The following is a 20,061-nucleotide window of genomic DNA, read 5'->3' as shown; positions in this document are numbered from 1 at the left end:
AACATCTTCTTGAGAAATGGCTTTGTTCGGTCCAGGCCTTTGTAAAGACCTTGCAGTTGCTTAAGAGTTCATAGTCTAGCAGGGAAGACCCCTCATATACTGGCACTGCCCCATACTTCTGGGTCATCACCCTCCTTCGCGGACCTGTTAACTCTGGCCCAGGTCTTCACGACCTTCTCCCCATCGCGATGTACTCGGTATGGAGGCTGAAGAGCTGTGGGATATTGGCAAGTCCTGACATGGTTGCCCTGACACCACCACGTCGTCTCCCATTCAAGCACTTGAACGCAGTCTCGTGGATAATGCTTTAAGAAAGCATGCCATTTGAAAACCTTCCTTTACTGTTCTCTTATTGCTGTTACCGCATGCCTGCCAACAGTGCTCCTCAATGTAAAGTCCATGAAGCAGCAGCGTCAGCAGCAGCTGGGAGCTGAGTAGAAAGGCAGGCCCGTGGGCCTCACCTCATACTACTAAATCCAAGTCTTAAAGCAGGGCCCAGGAATCTGTGTTTTAGCAAGCTCTCCAGGTGAATGTCACACACGCTCCAGCTTGAGATGTAGTGGGGAACAGCACACTCCCAATTGGACATCAGAACATCCCTACAGCACAGTTGAGAACAGCTCAACCCTGGCCGCACACTGGTTACCTGGAGGGCTTTAAAAACACTGACGGTGGCTAAGCCCGCACTCTAGAGAGATTTCGATGTAATTGGCTAGAGAAGGATATGAGTAATTCTCATGTACGGCTGGGTTGGAGAACCCCGGAAGTCTGACAGGTAGATGAACATTCTATTTCCCATACACAACCACATATTCGACCTGGAGTATGTGTCTATACCATCTGCATCTTGCCAAATCTGTCCTCTCTAGGAATAGACTGAGCCCCAATACAGCTTCTCCTCAAACTTGTCTCTGATCCTTTTCTTCTCTCAATTTCCTGAAGTCATGTGCGTGGCTTCTATGACACCTGTAGCCAAGTAAGACTCCTGCATTGTTCTATTTGTTAAAATGAGGGCTCATTCAATGAAAAAGTGTTTCTCAAACTGTGTCCTATGGTGTATCATTGGTGTTCTGCCAAGTACTAATACCTGTTTCGTAGAACAACTGTTCTTTGGCCAAAAAATAACTAGAAATTGAGAAATATTACACACCATGTGATTTCTATCCATCACTCTCCAAGTTTTTCTCCAGTCCCTAGATCATAGATTCTTTTTTTAAGGTTTCAAATGTACTTTATTTCTTCAATCATTCCATATTTTAATGTGTACACAGTGCTTCCATTTGGCATCAATTATGAACTGTTATTGAGACAATCCATTATTACACTAGCTGGGATGATTACTGAGCTCTTCATTCTTTTGGGGTGACTCTGATAATAGGAAACAGACTCCATTCTAGTCCAATTTGTGTCACTTTATATGTCCCTGTGGCAACACAGAAAGTAGTTCCACTAATATAGCATCACTGGCTTTGTCATGGAAATCAGGTGTCTGTTTCTGGTGGATCTGCCTCACCATTATTTGCTGAATGCTTTGGACTGGGAGACGACTTAGTACCTTTTTGGCCAATGGAAACATTGTGAAGCTGAAGACAGAATTGCAGCAAGAGAAAAGAAGAGAGTTACCTACAAAGGGGTGCCTATAAGACTATCAGCTGACTTCTCAAAAGAAACTTTGCAGGCAAGAGGGGACTGGCAAGAAGTATTTAAGGTGATGAAAAGCAAGGACTTACAACCAGGATTACTCTATCCAGCAAAGATATCATTTGGAATGGAAGGGCAGGTAAAGTGCTTCCCAGACAAGGTAAAGCTAAAGGAGTTCATCATCACAAAGCCATTATTATATGAAATGTCAAAGGGACTTACTTATGAAAAAGATAAAAATTATGAACGTTAAAATGACAACAAACTCACAACTGTCAACAACTGAATCTAAAAAATAAAAACAAAATCCAACTAAGCAAACCAGAATAGAAACAGAATCATAGTATGGAGATCATTTGGAGGGTTATCAGCTGGGAGGGGTAGGGGGGAAAATAGGGAAATGGTACAGGGACTAAGAAGTATAATTGGTTGGTACAAAATAGACAGGGGGATGTAAAGAAAAATATAGGAAAGGATGAAGCCAAAGATCTTATATTCATAACTCATGGACATGAACTAAGTGGGGTGGGATTTCTGGAGGGAAGGGGGGTACTGGGCGGAGGGGAGCAAAGGGGGAAAAAATTGGAACTACTGTAACAACATATTCAATAAAATATACTTTTAAAAAAACTTGAAGTGATAGAGAAAAACTGGGGTCAATCTTGGATTCAGATGCCAAAAGTTAGTCAAAAACAAGTGTCAGATCTAACTCAACAAAAATTGTGTTCCCCAGTGACTTTACTGGTGGTGATATCAACTTCCTAATGCATTCCAGCAGAAACCATATTGTCTGATTGTCCCACTTACGATTTTCCCTCTTGAGACACCTCTAGCTCCTGGTTTTCCTCATCATTTCTTCTCAGTTCCCTTCACTGACTCATCTTAATGTTTCAAAGTTACTGTTCTTCAGGACCCAGTGTCAGTGGTCCATTCCTCCTAGTCTATACATGGTCCCTTTTTCCATGTTCCTAAGGCTGAGGACTCTAAAGTCTTTTCCAATCTTTTAACTTAATTTTTATTGTTGACACTATTACAGATGACTCCATCCCTTCCACACCCTTTGCCCACGCCAACCAGCCCCCACTCCGTTCCCTCTGGCCACCATCACACCATGGTCTGTGTCTATGGGTTATGCATGCTCTCCACTGAGTTCCAAACCCAAATATCCAATGACTGACAGGATGTCACTAGATGTCCTATGAGCCTTTCAAATTTACTATGTCCCAAATAGAATTATCCTTCTTCCCAAACCAGTTTCTCATTGTTTTCTTTACCTCAATAGCTAAAACCACCATCCAAGAGAGAAACCTGAGCCATCCTATGCTTTTCCTTACCTGCACCAAATCGCTAAGCCATGGAACGTCTACTCCTTGATATCTCAAGGGTATCCCTCTTCTTCTTGCTGCTATAGCCTCAGTTCTTAAATTAAGAAAAAAAAAAGTATAGATGCATTATCTAAAGTCTCAGAGTCTCAAGCAGAGCTAGGACTAGAACCGAACCCTATGTTACAGCATGGAATGTACTAGAATCCTGCTGAGGGCTATAAGTGGCTCTAGATTTCTCCAGATGGTTGGATACAGCGTACCTTGTAGAGGCTGAGCTCAGCAGGGCAAAATAGCAAAAAGTGGGGAGTTTAGGAGTCAGAATAGCTAGGTTTGACACCCACTTCTGCCACTGAAAGTGAACCTGGTTCCGTTGGTTAACTTCTCTGTGCTTCAGGTTCCTCAGCTACAAAATGGGAATAATATCCCTTCACCTGTTTTCTGAAATCCCCAAAGGTCTGGAAACTAGAAGTTGTTTTTTTCTGTTGTAGCTTTTTAAAAATAATTTGTTTGGCAGCCAACCCCGACTTAACTGTAAGGATCTGAGGACAAAACCTGACGTGAATGGAACCGAAAGTACAACAATATCTGAATTCTGAAACATGCCTGACCTCACAATTTTGGAAAACAAGTTGTGTACCTATAACAGCTACTTCATAGGTCTGTCATAGGTTGATTTACAAGGAAATTAATATTTAAAAAGCAATTAGAAGAGTATGTGGCCCACAGTAAGCCCTATATAAGTGTTTGAGAAATAAACATTTCATGTAACATTTAACCTTAGAAATGAAGTAACAAATACAATATTTTGTGTCAGAATAGTCTGATAAATTGGGGGCCCACTATCAAAGCAGAGTTCCTTGCCATAGCTTTTCTGTTATAAAGAAATTAAACATCAGAGACCAAAAAACCCCTTTGGAATGGCACACCAATCCCTTCCCTGCTCAGAACTACCCACTATCCTGAAGCGGATGTGTATGAATCATTTGCATGCAAGTTTCCATTTTAGTACATTTACGTGCCCATAGTATGTATTTTTAAAAGAATAACAGAGAATGATTAGTCCCAAACGTCAACAGGGCTGAAACTGAGAAGTCCCACCCTCATCACTGTTTCCTGTGCTCTTACGGGTCCTGCACATGCTCCAGCAGCGCACATATTGCTATCTTTGCTCACCTGTCTGCCTCTCCCAGAATGCAAGTCCTCTGAGGGAAGAGACTATGGTTTAGCTACCTGCAAGGACTCAGGCATGTGCTAAATAAATGAATGAACAAGTCATAGGTGCCCCCATCACACTTCATGAGGCATCTGGGAGGAAGGGCGGTTATGAATGAAATGTAAGCGGCCAATGCATCCATTCAAAGAGCCGACAGGAAACATTTCTCCATATGTGGAAGAAGTTTCATACCCAGGATTTCCACTGGCTCTCTTTGGCAGTTTTTAAAGACAGGGAATAAATGTCAACATGTTTTGAGTATTTCTGTGCAGCCAGCACTGTTTTACAGGCACTAACTCAATGCGGCCCTCACAGGGACCCCATGTCAGGGAATTATTAATATGCACTTGAAGGGTGAGGAACACGAAGCACTGAGAGATGAAAGTCACTTGAAGGCCACAGTCACAACGCCAGCAGGGGTGTCACGGGCATGGTAGTTTCTTTGGGGACAGGTGGGAGAGTTCTTTGTAAAGAGAAACATTTCACTCTCAAATAGCTAAAATACAATTTGTTTGTATTTGTGCCTGAGTCACATCTAGTTTCTATTGAGGCATCTGAGCTTAAAATAAATAAAAAAAAAAAAAAAGAGAGAACTACTAAAGACTTGCAGTTTCAGTCATGTGTCACCTCAGGGGAAATTAATACTGATTTTTGTCTGTACTACCCAAGCTCAAATTGCAACTCCAGTAATAAAACAAGAGCTTGGAAAAACAAGCACCTGGGGCTGATGAAAGTAATGCATTTGTCGCAGGGCAGAGGCTGAAACGTGGAGCTAAGTGTTCGCAGGGAAAAACATGTCAATACTAAATCTTTCCACCAACCTTTGATGGATGTGCTAATCTTCTCAGGTCAACAAGGCTCACCCTAGCAACACACCGTAATAACTTATTTAAAAGGCAGCTGGATTTTAAAAATGGACTGCTCCATCAATCTTTAGATTTCATTCTCAGAAATGGAGTCTCCTTCCTAAACGATATTTGCTATACAAAGTAAGAGTTCAGTTACACCTTCGTGACAACAGAGGCGACTGCAGAGGGAGGCAGGTTTGGGAATTCCTGTTCTTTGCTCCCTGTCCTGTATGACATTGAAACTCTATAGAGCTGTGAAGAGAACACGAAAAATGTCAGACAGGTTGTTTCACCCACTGGAGCAGGGGTCCACAAACTGCTGGTCATGGGCCCAATCCGATGGCCTGTTTTTATAAAAAAAAAAGCTTTAGTGGGACACAGCCACACCCACTTCTTTACTTACTGTCTATGGCCGCTTTCAGGCTGCCGAGGGCAGAACTGAGCAGTTATAACACAGCCTGAGTGGCCCGAAGAGCCAAAAAATATGAACTCTGTGGCCCTTGGCAGAACATACATGCTGAGCTCTGTGTGGGAGAGAAGTGGTCATTGCCTGGCTGCACACTTGGCTCATTTTCAGTGGGGGCTAACCGAGTTCCAGCAGACCACAGCTAACACAGTCAAGGCATCTGCGTAGCTAAGTTGGGTTAGACGTAGAAGAAAGCAAAAAAAAAAGAAAAGAAAAAACCTAAGCGGTATATCTAAGGGAGAATTTCAAGGAACTACAGAGTGTAATGTACATGAAATAATCATGTTATGTTTTACGTCGAGGGAAAACATCTGTTGGACAACTGTACCCACCCTGACGCTAAAAAAGGTCTATTATGTCACCCCCGTGACAGGACCCCCCTGGCACTTTGGTGAACATGCCCATTTCCCGTTAAAAAGTCCCCTTTCCCTAAGAAAATGCATAGTAGCAGATGAGGGAGGGCGCGAGTCCCAGAGGAAGGGGGACTTGGAGCCCAGGGCTCAGAACTTCAGCGGAATGACCGGCCAGTACTTGGGCCGCTTTCGGTCAAAGTGCTTGTTGAAGCTCAGCTGCACGGCGGCTTCCATGGCCTGGATCATGGCAGCGCTGTCCCCATACAGACGCTTCATCTCGGCGTGGCGCCGCTCACCAGGCCTCTCCGATGGGGGTTCCACGGAGCGGTCCGTCTTGTAATACAGGCCGTGGTCGGCGTCCACGTAGTCCTCCAGGCGCTTCGCGTCCAGCTCCTGCTGCCGACCTGAGAACAAGGCAACGCGGTAAATGGGGGCAATTTTGTGGCTGCCAGGTGTGCAGCGGGCAGTCCCACGTGTCCCCTTAGATTTCCCTTTCAAACTGTGAAGCCAGGCCCACTGTGCCAGCTGAGACATTCTCTAGATTCTAAGGCACGACCTGCATATTCTTACCTATTTAGTTACGAAGCGCATGGTCACAGAGAGAAATAGCAAAAAGCCACAAGGAAACAGGCCACTCCAAACTATCAAACCTCTGAAGGAACCCTGCGAATGCAGGAGAAAATGACACCACCTGGGTTCCTCTCCTCGTCCACACGCCAGCCCACAGCCTGCCGAGCGAGGAAGGGGGCTGGTGGAGCTCACTGGGGACTAAACACTTCAGCAGGCTGGCAGGGAACCGCGCTGCTCCCTGGAAAGGCCAGCGCTGAAATAAGTAGGACTTCCCACCACAAGGGCGGTGGTGGGGGGAAAAGGATTTCAGGTCATCCGGAAAGAGCAAGTGCTGGCAAACACAGAATGGCCATGATGACTGATGATCCTTCTACGCGTCCCAAACACAAATTGTACCAGGCAGCAGGAGGTCAGGTGCTTCAACACCTGCCGAAGGTAAAAGGGCCAAGCAAGGGCAATTCTGCAAATGGAAGGGAAACCTCTGCCTTCTAATCTTCCTGCTGCTTAAACCTGCAACTTGGTGTCAACATCCTCACTATGGGATCTGATCTTCCTCTTCACAGGTGGGCTCAGGCTCCATTTAAAGTGCCATTGTTACATGCTTTTCATTCTACTAATTTAGATGCATTCTAGTATAGCAAGAAATATTCATTCAATTTATTATCCCCCCTCATTTTTGTTATTATAACAAGTACTAATATAACTTATTCTTATGTAAATAAGAACAACATAAAAATATCAGAAAAACTGCCCTGGCTTGGTATCGCAGTTGGTTGCAGTGTTGTTCCTATATGCCAAGGCTGTGGGTTCAACCCCCAGTCAGGGCACTTATTAAGAGTCACCAATGAATACATTAAGAAGTACAACAACAAATTAATGTTTCTCTCTCTCTCCCCTTCACTCTCTCTCTCTAAAATCAATAAAAAATTTTTTTAATGTCATGTAGAAAAAAATTGACTTTAAAAATATCAGCAAAACAATGCTGCAAAAAGTAAAATTCAGCCTCATCTAATACACAGAATTTTGTAAGCAACTATCAAGAACAGAGAAGTTGATAGTAGAATGTACACATCTGTAGCTACTATTATTACCGAGAGAAATATTACTAAGTAAACAGACAAGATGGCTGTAGGGGATGAAACAACAATATAAATCATTCTTTCCTTGTTAAACAGAAAGTAGCAGAAAGAAAGCATGGTATGGAAGGGACTCCAAAAGTGAGCGAATCAAGTGTGAACAGAAAGTTATTTATGTTACTTATGCAGAGTCACTCTCATAAATCCCGTTCTTTATAAATGACACCTTGGAGTTGGAGGGAAGGAGTTTTATCAACTTGGAAACGTTATTAAAAATGTATGTGGCCATTTCTGTCTTAGTACATCTGCAGCTCATTCTCACAGAGGGAAGCAATACACGGATATGCCAAAGGACTGTCAAAACAAATACCATATCCCTGTCTCCTTTTCCATGGAAAAGATATAATTGACTTACTGGGAAACGCAGACCTCAAGCAAAATACTGACCTAACATGCAAACGAATGGGAGCTCAACAAGCATTTGTTTCTCCTTTTTGGGCTTTCTGACAAGTTTGAAATATCAGGATGTAAGTTGCCCAGTCCTTCTGGACGTTTCCATTCTATTCCCAATCTTGCTGCTTTAGGACTACTCTTCTGAAGGCCTGGCATTGCCATGTTAGGCAGGGACAACAGAATCCCATGTATGAGAGCCTTCCTGTTGGCCTGGAGCATGTGTGCGGCTGCGGGGGGCCTCAGAGTGTCTGCATCCAGAGGGCAGAGGTTCCCAGAGCACGACCCTTTCACTCTCAAGTTTGTCCCAAGACCATCATCAGCCTTCCTGACAGATGCAGTGACACACAGATATTCAGCGTCCTGTGTAAGTCTGAGTCTCAGAGTTTAGCAGTTTGAATGCACATTGGAATCTTTGCTAATACAGGAAGTGTTGCCCTCTGCCACGAGGATAGGTGAATGTAACCTTTTTACTTTTGCATCCTTATTTTTTGTTTCCTTAGAATTTAACACGGTTATAATTATGCTTCTCTCTGCCACTCTTCTGGCAACAACCATCTTACCAATATTAAATTGGTGTCAGAATTCTCCGTCAAGAGACATTTTCTCTTACTGGTGACATCTGTGGATGAAACACTGTTAATACAAAGCAACCCCAGCTGGCGGTCCAGGAAGCCTGTGCAATTTTCCAAGTGCGCGCTCGCCATGTGCTCATGGGTTGCCATCACTGCATGTTCTTACCGAAGCTCACACAGTGTAAGAATAAAAGACACAGCCCTCTGCTCTGTTCTTTACTTGTATCTCCTTCCCATCCAGGCTTCCTCAGGGACATTTAAGGCCAACCCTGTCCCATCCCTGCCTGCAAGACGTTTGGAGGTTTCCAGGTTTCCTGCATGGTAGGTAGTTGCCCTACAACATAGATCTAAGGGGTAGGAAGCCTGTGCCTCGCACTGAAAGACCGGCTAGTGGATGGGCTGCAGGAGTCACCTATGGGAGAGGGGTCCTGTCGCCTATATTCACCCTTGTCCCCAGCCCCAGGAGGATACAATGCCTGACGCAACACAGGTGCCCAGGAAATGATTGTGGAGAGAAAGTGTGGGCAAAAGCCATACACTCTTTTTGTAAACAGCTCTGTTGCTTCCAGATGCTGTTAAAGAAAAAAACGGAGACAATCCAGGGATAGAGAAACAGATGCTCAGATCACAAAAGGTGCTTGGAGGAGCTCCCCTTCACTAGGTTCCTCAGAGCCTCTGTGGTGGAGAGGCTGAGGGGGTAACGCAGGGGAGGGCCCCTATGAGTTGGGGTCTGATCTTATTCCCTTACATTTGAGTCACTTCACGTCTATTTACCCACACAATTTTAAAAAATGTTCTAAGCTTAGACTACACATTTGGAAACCAGCCAGATTAAAACCAAATACCCTCGGACTGGCTGGAAGTGCTTTCATGTATACCAACCTAGGGGACCAAGCAAGCTGTAGGATGGAACAGACTCCTTTGAGGGTATCCACTTATTCTGCTTCCTATTTATTGCTTCCTTCCTCCCACTGAAAGGAAGGCTTCTCAGTCACTGGCAGTTTGTCTTCCCACCAAAACAAGGTGAGGACTCACCCAGCCCCATGGACAATAAACTGACTGAAGCTCAGAAGGGGCACATCACAGCTCAGACATAATTGTACAGGCGCCTGGCCGTTGGAGAGGTGGGTTATTTTTACGGAAAACAGCTGTGGGACTTGATCTTACCATGAGCTCTTTTCTTGTAGGACATTTGGTCATGGGAATTTGTCTGAATACAAATCATCATCTTTTTACGTTCCAGCTTTAAAACAGGGTTGTAGTGGGTTGTCCTCCCCCAATTCACATCTATCCAAAACCTCCTAATGCGACCTTATTTGGAAATAGGGTCTTTGCAGACGTGATGAAGGGAAGGATGGAGATGAGATCATACTGGATTAGGGTGGACCCTATCCAATGAGCATGTCCTTATGTGAGACAGAGAAGGACACTTAGAGACACAGGGGGAAAACCATGCAAACCTAGAGGCAGGGACCAGAACTATGCTGCCACAAGCCAACAAGCACCAGGAGCCAGAAGAAGCTGGAAGAAACAAAGCCCTAGAGCCCTTGGAAGAAGTGTGGTGCTGCCAGCACCCTGAGTTTGCACTTCAGGGCTCCAGAACCATGAGGATAAACTTCTGTTGTTCTAAGCTATACAGTTGGCAGTAATTTGTTAGAGCAGTCCTAGGAAAGCAATGCAGGGTTAATATGCAGACAGGGTTAAAGCAGGAAAACAGTATTATATGGTGAAGAAGAAACTCGACTGGAGTCATCTGGGCTCAGGATAGATAACATTGATATTTTTGCCTCCATCTATACATTTACATGATGTTACCAATAGAGACTTGCAGTCCGTAAAGGAAGAAAAAAATCATGGGAAGTGATTTGGACTCAAGAATCTCACATAGCAAAAAAACATGCACTGGTATTCTACAGATAATTAGCTTAAAAGGCAGAACATTTTGGAGGACAAAGCACTAAGACAAATGAGTGTTAAAGAATGTTATTTTTTCCAGCATTAGTCCGTCTTTCTGATTATACTCACTGCTATATTGCTAGAATGAGTGATTGTCACACAACCCAGTGAAAGCACCAGCTTGATTTATATCACAAATGCCTCATTTCTGCCTTGTCAGCGCACGCCCAGAACACAGGTGCAGACCTGGAGCTGTTTCTGATGGGTCTTCTATCCTCATCCCACGTCCGTCACTCTCTGACAAAGTAAGCCAGTGGACAACCGGCATTTACATTTGTAGAATAAAAGTGCATTTCCATCCCTCCCTTCTACTCTCCTACAGCCTTTCACACATTTCTTCTCACTGATTGGCTTTACGCATGTCTCAACATCTGGACTAGATGAAACCCACACGGCGGAATTATGCTCAATCAGTATGATTCCACACTTGAATCTCATTGCCTCAACAAAAACGTTCACTAAATACTGGGCTGTAACCTGCGCTATATCCTCTAGGTTTTCTGTAGAGGGGGACTGAAGGAGAACCAAACAGATGGGGTTCCAGCCAACTGAGAGTATAAGCCTCCCTCCTCAGGTAGACATAACACAATGGAGCACATGTCTCCCATGAAATGTAGGAAAAATGCATCTGGGCCCATTGGTAAGAACAGTACTTTGAGTGCTAAGTGAAGGTGGATTTACCCCTTTTCTTTCTCTCTCATTCCCAATGGACCCTGTCCCTCAAAGCCTAGGGCATATTCCGTTTCTGCACTAGTAGCCCATGGAGCCCCTCCCCTGATCGCCAAGTTCACTGGCTCTACTCCTCATTTGCAAAAGTAACCGTGGACCACACCCCAGATGGCTCTTCTAGGTATCATTTTTGTTTCATCTCCCCTTTCCAGCTGGGCTTGCTCTTTGCCACTATGTCCCTGTTTCAACCCCACATCAGGCCCCAAAACACGTGAGAAGTGGCAATGTTTGTTTCGGGGGGACTTCTCTATTGGAAATGATAACTTGCACCCATTTTCTCTCTAAGAATTAGGACTATAATCTTGCAGACCCACTCGATGGTTATTTATGCCTAAAAAGTAAGTTTTCTTAACCTAATAATAAAGACTTCTCCTAAGAAGGATGGGAAAACACAGCCGACCTTGAAAACTTCATGACTGCCTACTTTCCTCTAAGTAATGTAACCACGGAGGTTTGAAATAACGGAGGCATCTCACGAGGAAAGGATGGCATAAGATAATCAAAAGCATGCTTGTTCCCACTGCACAAAAGGTCTTTCTCCTACTTACTGTTTTGTTATCATTGAAATATGTTAAATTAGAGGCTATCGGGAACAGTAGTAATCACACACAAGAACATGCTGTCTATTCTGAAGGATTTCATCCTAAGAAAGGATTAAATAAGATTCAGATGGTGAAAAGCTAAATCAAGTGTAGCTATGTTTTCCCTTGCTAGTAATATTTGATAAAACTCTTGTGTTCTCTAAATGATTCCTATTCAAAGTGGAATTTGTCCTTATTGAAGAAGTATCTTCTAGTTGTTCAAAGAGCAAAACAAAACAGTTTTAACCAAGTCTTCATGCTACTCAGGTCCCTTAGGTCTTTATTAAGCATTTCCTGACTGTGTATGGAACTAAACCTCCATGGACATTTCTAAGGAAGGCAATGCATTGGAAAGCACCCTGGGCATTCAAATCACTTAAATCTGAATTCCAGTGTTCATTATTGCCTCAAGGATGAAGGTTGTGATGGTTTTCATAAAATTCTCCTTTCTGTTGGTTTGTTATATAGACCACAGTAAAACAAATACACATATTTTCTTCACAGAGGTGATAGGACCTTTCCAGTTCACTTAATGTCCCCCTCACAAAGACAACTGTCACAGGGTGATTGTAGCAGATTCCTAGGGCTGCCATAACAAAGTATCAGAAACTGGGTGGCGTAGAACAACGGAAATGTATTGTCTCACGCTTCTGGAGGCCAGAAGTCTGAGATCCAGGGTCAGGGCCGTGCAGCCCAGGGCAGGGGAGGTGCTAGAGAAGGGCCTGTCTGGAAGTCCTAGTTCCCTGGCTGGTGGCAGCAGAACTCCAGTCTTCACAGGCCGTTCTCCCTGGGTGTGTCTGTCCAAATGTCCCCTTTTAAGGACATTAGTTCCACTGGATCAGGGTCCATCCTAATGACCTCATTTTGACTTGATTAGCTCTATAAAGACCCTATCGCCAAATAAGGTCACATCCTGACACCTGGAGGGTAGGATTTAGGACTCCAATATATCTTTTTTAAAGGACACAAGTTAAGCTGTGACAGCAACGATAAGAGTGTTAATTTGGAGCCTCGAAGTAAATGAAGATTTAGGAACACTATCAAACAGAAGATGAAGTTCATCAAGTCTATAAAGCATTTCAAGCCTAACTCACTTTGTAAAATGTCTCACAGAACCATAGCAACTTTAGCATTTTGTGGGATAAGATTAGAAAACCTCTGATTTAAGGCTCATAATTAATAGCAAAATCATTCATTCATTCAAAATAGTATCAAGTGCCAAGCACAATGCAGATTATTTTCAGGACTTTTTAAAACCTACCTAGTGAAATGGAGTACAGATCTTCCCCCACAGCCCATGGTTTTGGGGATGGGGAAGAAGATGATACAGCTTTTGAGGTACTTTGCATATCTACAGCAGGCTGGTAGCTACATAATAGCTGTGCTACTGCCCAGGGGTAAAAGGTGTACCTGAATTTCAGGATTTAAAAGGAAGGGCAGGCAGCTTTGGGGGATGGAGAATGATGGAGGAGCAAGTTGGGGAAGCATGATGGAGGGGTGGCATAATGCAGAAGCATGTTACAGTAGCCATATGGGAAGCGACAAGCAGCTGTGCAGTTGGTAGTCAGGATCCGGCCGTGCGGCCTGGGCGACTAGGAAAGCAGGCCCGCTGCTGCTGTGATCGTGTCTGCTCCAGCTGACTCTGAAGCCACCAAGGACCCTGCCTTATAGATCAGGACTCTATCTGGACTCTTGGAACTCGGGACCTATGAAAAGGACACTCTCTTAGGACTTGTGCCTTTCCTGGACTTCCCCAGGATCCAGCATAACACAGCACATACTTTCCTGGACTATTATACGGAGGCTCAAGACAACATACCCCAGATCCTGAAGGAGAGAGCTGACAGACAAGGAATAGGGAACTATTGGGCTTGATTTTGGTTTATAGCCTGCTGGGGAGCAAGGAAAGTGCTGGGTCTCATGGGATAACAGGGTTCTGAGCAGGAGTGCTCCCAGCCACCCCCACCCCCACCCCTCAACCACCAAAGGTTGCAATATTGTAAATAAAGATCTGTTTTTCTCAACACTAATTGTTGGGTCATACCGAGGTACCATGTGAATGAGCCATGATTTGCTCTGTAACACTAGGGTTCTAAGAGAGGCAAGAGGGAGGAACAGAAATGGTTCTTAACCAAATCTGTAACTGAGTTGCTCACCCTGGAAGAACACATTTCATTATTTTTTGTTCAGTTCATTCATATCTTTTGTCTCCTCTATTTTTTATTATATTTTATTGATTATACTGATACAGTTGTCCCAATTTTTCCCCTTTGCTCCACAACACCCAGTACCCCCCTTCCCTCCAGCAGTCCTGACCCTCTTAGTTCATGTCCATGGGGGTCGTGTATATACTTTGGCTTCTCCCTTTCGTATACTATTCTTAATACCCCCCCTATTTTGTACCAACCAATTATGCTTCTTAATCCCTGCACCATTTCCCCATTTCTCCCCCTTCCCCTTCTCTTGCTGCTTTTAAGATTCTTTATTTTAACCATTGGCATTTTAATGATCATGTGTCTTGGTGTGGTCCTCTTTGGATTGGATCCAGCTTGTTTGGGACTCTGTGTGCTTTCTGGACTTATATGTCTATTTCCTTCACCAAATTAGGGAAGTTTTCCTGCATTATTTTTTCAGATAAATTTCCAATTTCTTGCTCTTCCTCTTCTCCTTCTGGCACCCCTATGATTTGGATGTTGGCACATTTAAAGTTGTCCCAGAGGTTCCTAAGTATCTCCTTGTTTTTCTTCTTTTTTCAGTTTTTTCTTCATTCTGTTCTGATTTTTATTTCTTCCTTATGTTCCAAATTGCTGATTTGAACCCTGGTTAACTTTGCCTCACCATTGATTTTGTATGGATTTTCCTTCATGTCACTTAGTCTAGCCTTCATTTCTTCCCTCATGCATTTGCTGTACTCAAGCATATCTGTAACATCTGTGAGCATCGTTATTACCAGTGTTTCGATCTCTGCATCTGTTAGGTTGGCTATCTCTTCATCACTTAGTTCTCCCCCTGGAACCTTGATCTGCTCCCTCTTTTGAGCCATACTTTTCTGCCTCCTCAACCTGACAAGTTCTTGTGTTTGCCTCTGTATCTGAGGTAGAGCTGTCATAACTGTTATAAGGGGCGGAGCCTTAGGTATTTGTCAGTGCTAGTGACTTGTTTCACCACGTTGTGACACTGTATGTGGGGGAGGGGTCTGAGAGGAAACAGTGCCGCCTGCCCTGCACTCACCCCCTTTCCAGGCACTTCTCTGACTTCCTGTATGGGATTCTAGCTGTTACACCAGTTGTGGTTCCCAGAGTGGGTGGGTTTGCAGATGTCCTAGGACTGTGGGGGCCCTCTAAACAAATGGACTCTGCTGAGGGACCAGCAGTTTCTTCCACCACCCCAACCCCCACTGGTTTTCATAGTCAGAAGCAATGAGGTTTTACTTTCCCTGGTGCTGGAGCTGTGATCTGCGCAGTCTTGTCTGGAGCAGGGATGGCTTCCCAGGTGTCCCTCCCAACTTTTATAATGTGTAACTGTGCTTTCTGCAGCCAGTCACAGCTACTGTCTTGCTGTCACATCCCTTCTGTCCCTTCTGCACCCTGTCTGGATGAGTATTGCTTCTTTATATCTTTGTTTGTTGGACTTCCATGCAGTTCAATTTTCTGGTAGTGCAGTTTTGTTCCTTAAAAAAATTATTTATTTTTAGAGAGAGGAGTAGGGAGGGAGAAAGGAAGACAAACATCAGTGTGCGGTTGCCTCTCATGTGACCCTAACTGCAACCCAGGCATGTGTCCTGAGTGGGAACCGAACCAGCGACGCTTTGGTTCACAAGCTGGAACTCAATCCACTGAGCCACACTAGCCAGGGCTGTTTTTATTTTTGAGTTAGTTGTATTTCTTCTTATTGTCGCGGTGATAGTGAACTCCTTTAGCTTTACCTTGTTTGGAAAGCACTTCATCTGCCCTTCCATTCCAAATGATAGCCTTGCTGGATAAAGTAATCTTGGATGTAGGTCCTTGCTTTTCATCACATTGAATACTGCTTGCCAGTCCCTTCCTGCCTGCAAAGTATCCTCTGAGAAATCAGCTGATAGTCCTCTAGGCAACCCTCTGTAGCCAACTCTCTTCCTGTCCCCCGGACTGTCTTTATTTTTCACCTTTGGCATCTTAGTCATGATGCGTCCTGGTGTGGTCCCCTCTGGGTCCAGCTCGTCCGGGACCCTCCGTGCTGCTTCCGGGACCTGTATGTCCAACTCCTTCACAAAATTTGGGAAGTTTTTCTCATTTTTTTCAATTCTTGCTTCCTCATTTTGCACCCGTTGACTGCTTTTTTCTTCCTTATGTTCCAAATCGTTGATTTGAACCTCGGTTTCCTTCCCTTCACCATTGGTTTTGTGTGGTTTTCCTTCATTTCACTTAGCATAGCCTTCACTTCTCTTATGCGTTTGTCATACTCAAGCATATCGGTCAAGCCTATGAACATCTTTACATCAGTGTTTTGAATTCTGCATCTGTTGACTATCTCCTCATTTGTTAGTTTGGCTAACTCCTTGTCATTTAGTTCTCCCACTGGAACCTTGATCCGTTCCCCTTTTTGGGCCATACTTCTCTGTCTCCTTATTCTGACAGGCTCCTGTGTTTGTTTGCCTCCGCATCCCAGGTAGAGCTGTCACTCCTGTTACGTTGTAAGGGGGGTGCAACCTTAGGGATTCGTCAGTACAGGGCGACCTGTTTCACCACGTTGTGGCACTGTATGTGGGGGAGGGGTCCGAGAGGGAACAATGCTGCCTGCCCAGCACTCGCCCCTTTTCCAGGCACCTCTCCCACTTCCGCACCGGATTAGCGCCCCTCTAGCTGCTGCCCTAACTGTCATTCCCAGAGTGGGCGGGTCTGCGGATGTTCTAGGACCATGGGGGCCCTCCAAACAAGCGGACTCTGCTGAGAGACCGGCAGTTTCTGCCTCCACCCCAACCCCCACTGGTCTGCACAGTCAGAAGCAATGAGGCTTAATTTTCCCCAGTGCTGGGATGGTGAGCTGCTAGGTCCGGTGAGGAGCTGGGAATGCTCCCCAGATGTCCTTCCTGACCTTAAAATGTGTGACTGCCATTTCTGCCAGCCTGCCGCTGCTGCTGCCACCACACTGCATCCTCTCCATCCTGGCTCCACCCCTCCTACCTGTCTGGATGAGTATTTCTTCTTTTATATCTTTGTTTGTTGGACTTCCATGGAGCTTGATTTTCTGGAACTTCTGGTTGTCTCTGGTTTTGAGGTAGTTGTATTCCTTATTAGTTGTGGAGGGAGACGCAACGTGTCTGTCTATGGCTCCATCTTGGCCGGAAGTCTGAAAATGACCTTTTTGATGACCATGGTTCGGTCCTACCTTTAATTACAATTTTTATTATAAAATGATCAGTCTCTTGAGGGGGGTAACAACTTCTGGCAAGGACAACAGAAATAAGCCCTATCACCATCATATTTTCTTTTTCAAAAGTAACAAACAGCATTCCAAGCAAATGTGGACATGGGCCAATGGCTACTCACTCCTGTGTGTCAGATGAATGGATATTTTGCATGTATTTTGAAAAAAGCTAGACTTCATTTCTGGAGATCCAGGAAAGAATTTTATTCTATGTGTAATATAAAGTACTGTTTTAAAAATACCTGTTTGGCAGCTCTGGCTGCTGTGGCTCAGTGGATTGAGCATCGACCTGTGAGCCTAGTGTCGCTGGTTTGATTCCCAGTCAGGGCACATGACTAGGTTGCATGTCAGGTCCCCAACTGGGGGTGCAAGTGAGAGGCAACCACACAGTGATGTTTCTCTCCCTCTCTTTCTCCTTTCCCCTCTCTCTAAAAATAAATAAATAAACAAACAAATAAAAATTATATAAAAAACAAAACAAGAAAACAAACAAACAAAATACCTGTTTGGCTTCTATGGTTCTGTTTCTTAACAATTATAGGTAAAATTTCATACCGTTAGAACGCAATACAAACAATACCAAGACTATCTACCGGTTATAACAGACAGAAAAAAGCAGATATGTGTATATCTGTTAGAGACACTTAAATAAATGTAAATGGTCTGATAATCTTAACAGTAAGGAGAGCACCAAAAGCAGTCTAATTCTTGGAGTAAGAAATGAAAAAAAAAAAGGAAAAAAAGAAAACTCCTGCTTTGTAACTGAAGATATAAGACCACTTTCACAACTGTCCAACCCCAGGGCAGGTCATCTGAATGCAGGATTGAATCGGAAAGTTTTGTTGTTTTGTGTAAGTTCACACCGGTCTCTACTTTGAGGGCAGGGAGCTTACCATAGAAGATCTGGCGGCTCTGGAGCACCAGGGAAGGCTCAGAGCTACGTACCTATGAGTTGGCAACAGTATTTTAAGAAACTAGCCATTGCAGGGGCAGAAGCTAATCCCTAACTTTATGCACGAGGAAGGAGCACAGGAATCAGTCAGGCAGACTTTGGTTGGAATCCTAACAGCAAACTACTGGTTGTGTATCATGGAACAAGCCCATTAACCTTCTGAAGAAGGCTCACTTTCCTCATTTGTAAAATGGGTCTAATACCTTGAGGGAGTGTTGTATACATTAGGGAACACATGTGTGCGTGCATGTATGCACACACACATGCAAGCACACACATATGTGCACACACACACATGCATACTCTCCATCTGGTGGCGTCTCTAACATACAGTAAGTGCTAGAGATACTATTAGGTTGAGCTTTGTTCTAGAACTAAAAAAAAGCCCCGTGTTGAAACAGCTCTGGAAACGAACATAATTGAGGTGCAACATCACCATAGCTTTTCCAAAGTGAGGACTGGCTATGGAATATTATCTGTACTCAGTGAAGGAGTCAGAAAATAACTTGATGTCGCTTAGGGGAAGATAAAAGTGCAGGACGCAGGGCAAGGAGAGGAAGGATGCACTTACGCCGCTCTTCCCTGTGCCTCTCGGTCTCCGCGAAGTACTGGCGGAGCTCCTCAGTGATCTCCATGTTGCTGAGGTCACACTCGACTCCCTCATCAGAGTCGGTCTCCCCCTCCTCTGCGACCCCAGCTTGCTCTTCTCCTGCGTTGTCATGAGGATGCTGCTCAGACCTTGGAGAATGTGAATAACCACAGGGGGAGACCTGGGAAGCCAAGTGATGGGCACAGGACTGAGGCGATCTGCCGTCCTTAGCGTAAGAGCCCTGTGGAAGACCTTGAGCAGTGAGGTACCATAGGGAACTGAAATAAGACTCCACGGCATTCCGATAGGCCTTCTGGTGGTGTCGCATCCAAGCCATTGCTTGATAATAATGACGCCAGTATCTTGCATATGCCGGATGATAAGACCAAGACTTCGCAGTTTCCGACGATGCTGCCTACAAAATAAAGGGAGATGTAGGCCAGATACCACAGGTCCTCCTCAAGAGAAATCCTCAAATGTTGAATCACCTTATCGACACGTATTTACTGCATATCACTAGAAACCAACTCTACATTAGGATGCTACTGGGCCAAAGAAAACATGACAGGTCCATGCTCACAACAGACACTGCGTGTATACACACTTGCTCTGAAGTTTGTGCACATGAGGTACACACAGGACAATTAGCTTACTTAAGGCTATGGCCGTTAAAAAGCAGGGAAGAGGCCAGTAATAATCACTTTTAGATAAGATGCAAGGAGAGATAAGGCCCCGACATCTATGACCTTGGCCCTTGGCCCTTTTTATCCACTGTAATTAACCAACTAGTTCCAAATTGGAAAGCCAATAACCACATGGACTAATGAATGTGACATTTTCTGCTCCCTCCCTCTGTGCCCCCTAAACACCTGCTGGCCCAGCCTACTCCTCAGTGCCTGGGACAAAACATGTCAAGCAACGCACCCGGTGGTGCTTTTACTTTTCATTTCTGATGTATTTCTTTACTGTTCTCCATGATGAATGACAGCATGGAAACTTTAAAGACTACAATTTACCTTTTCCCCTTATAAGTTAAAAAAGTCTTACCTCTGCTTCCATTTCAGATCGTGGAAGTCCAAAGGGGCACCGAGACTAGGAAAGAACCACAATGTGAGCATCCGGCCAGCAAAGGTGAGTGATATTTGTGGGCACGCTGCAGCTTGCCAAGTAGCTCGGCAGAGGGTGCCTATTCCCTGCGCAGTGCCTGGTCTTCACAGAACTCCTTCCGGCAGCACCCTGGCACAAGGCCATGATCTCGTGGTCTGAGGAGGAGGGGGTCCCCTCAGGTATGCTTAAGTGGCTCAAACAACACTCCATTTTTGAAGCACTGG

At 44.5% G+C, this 20,061-nt stretch overlaps 1 protein-coding gene and 1 pseudogene across 1 annotated transcript; both read right to left on the bottom strand.

The window, feature by feature from the left end:
* Nucleotides 1–1,214: 1,214 nt before the first annotated feature.
* LOC149991865 (cytochrome c oxidase subunit 7B, mitochondrial pseudogene) lies at nucleotides 1,215–1,615 on the bottom strand (annotated as a pseudogene).
* A 2,802-nt stretch (nucleotides 1,616–4,417) lies between these two features.
* Nucleotides 4,418–19,843, bottom strand: GEMIN8 (gem nuclear organelle associated protein 8). Its single transcript, XM_090265045.1, has 3 exons — nucleotides 19,778–19,843; nucleotides 18,713–19,145; nucleotides 4,418–6,250 (listed from the first exon to the last, which is right to left on the bottom strand). Exons 1-3 carry the CDS (start codon nucleotides 19,787–19,789, stop codon nucleotides 5,994–5,996), a joined length of 702 nt encoding a protein of 233 aa, XP_090121171.1. The 5' UTR covers nucleotides 19,790–19,843; the 3' UTR covers nucleotides 4,418–5,993.
* Nucleotides 19,844–20,061: the final 218 nt, after the last annotated feature.

Source organism: Furipterus horrens, unplaced genomic scaffold (genome assembly GCF_987537825.1).
Source record: "Furipterus horrens unplaced genomic scaffold, mFurHor1.1.pri manual_scaffold_17, whole genome shotgun sequence".
Lineage (NCBI taxonomy): Eukaryota > Metazoa > Chordata > Mammalia > Chiroptera > Furipteridae > Furipterus > Furipterus horrens.
Note: the sequence above shows the minus strand (reverse complement) of the source record. Positions and strands in the feature narration are given on the sequence as shown.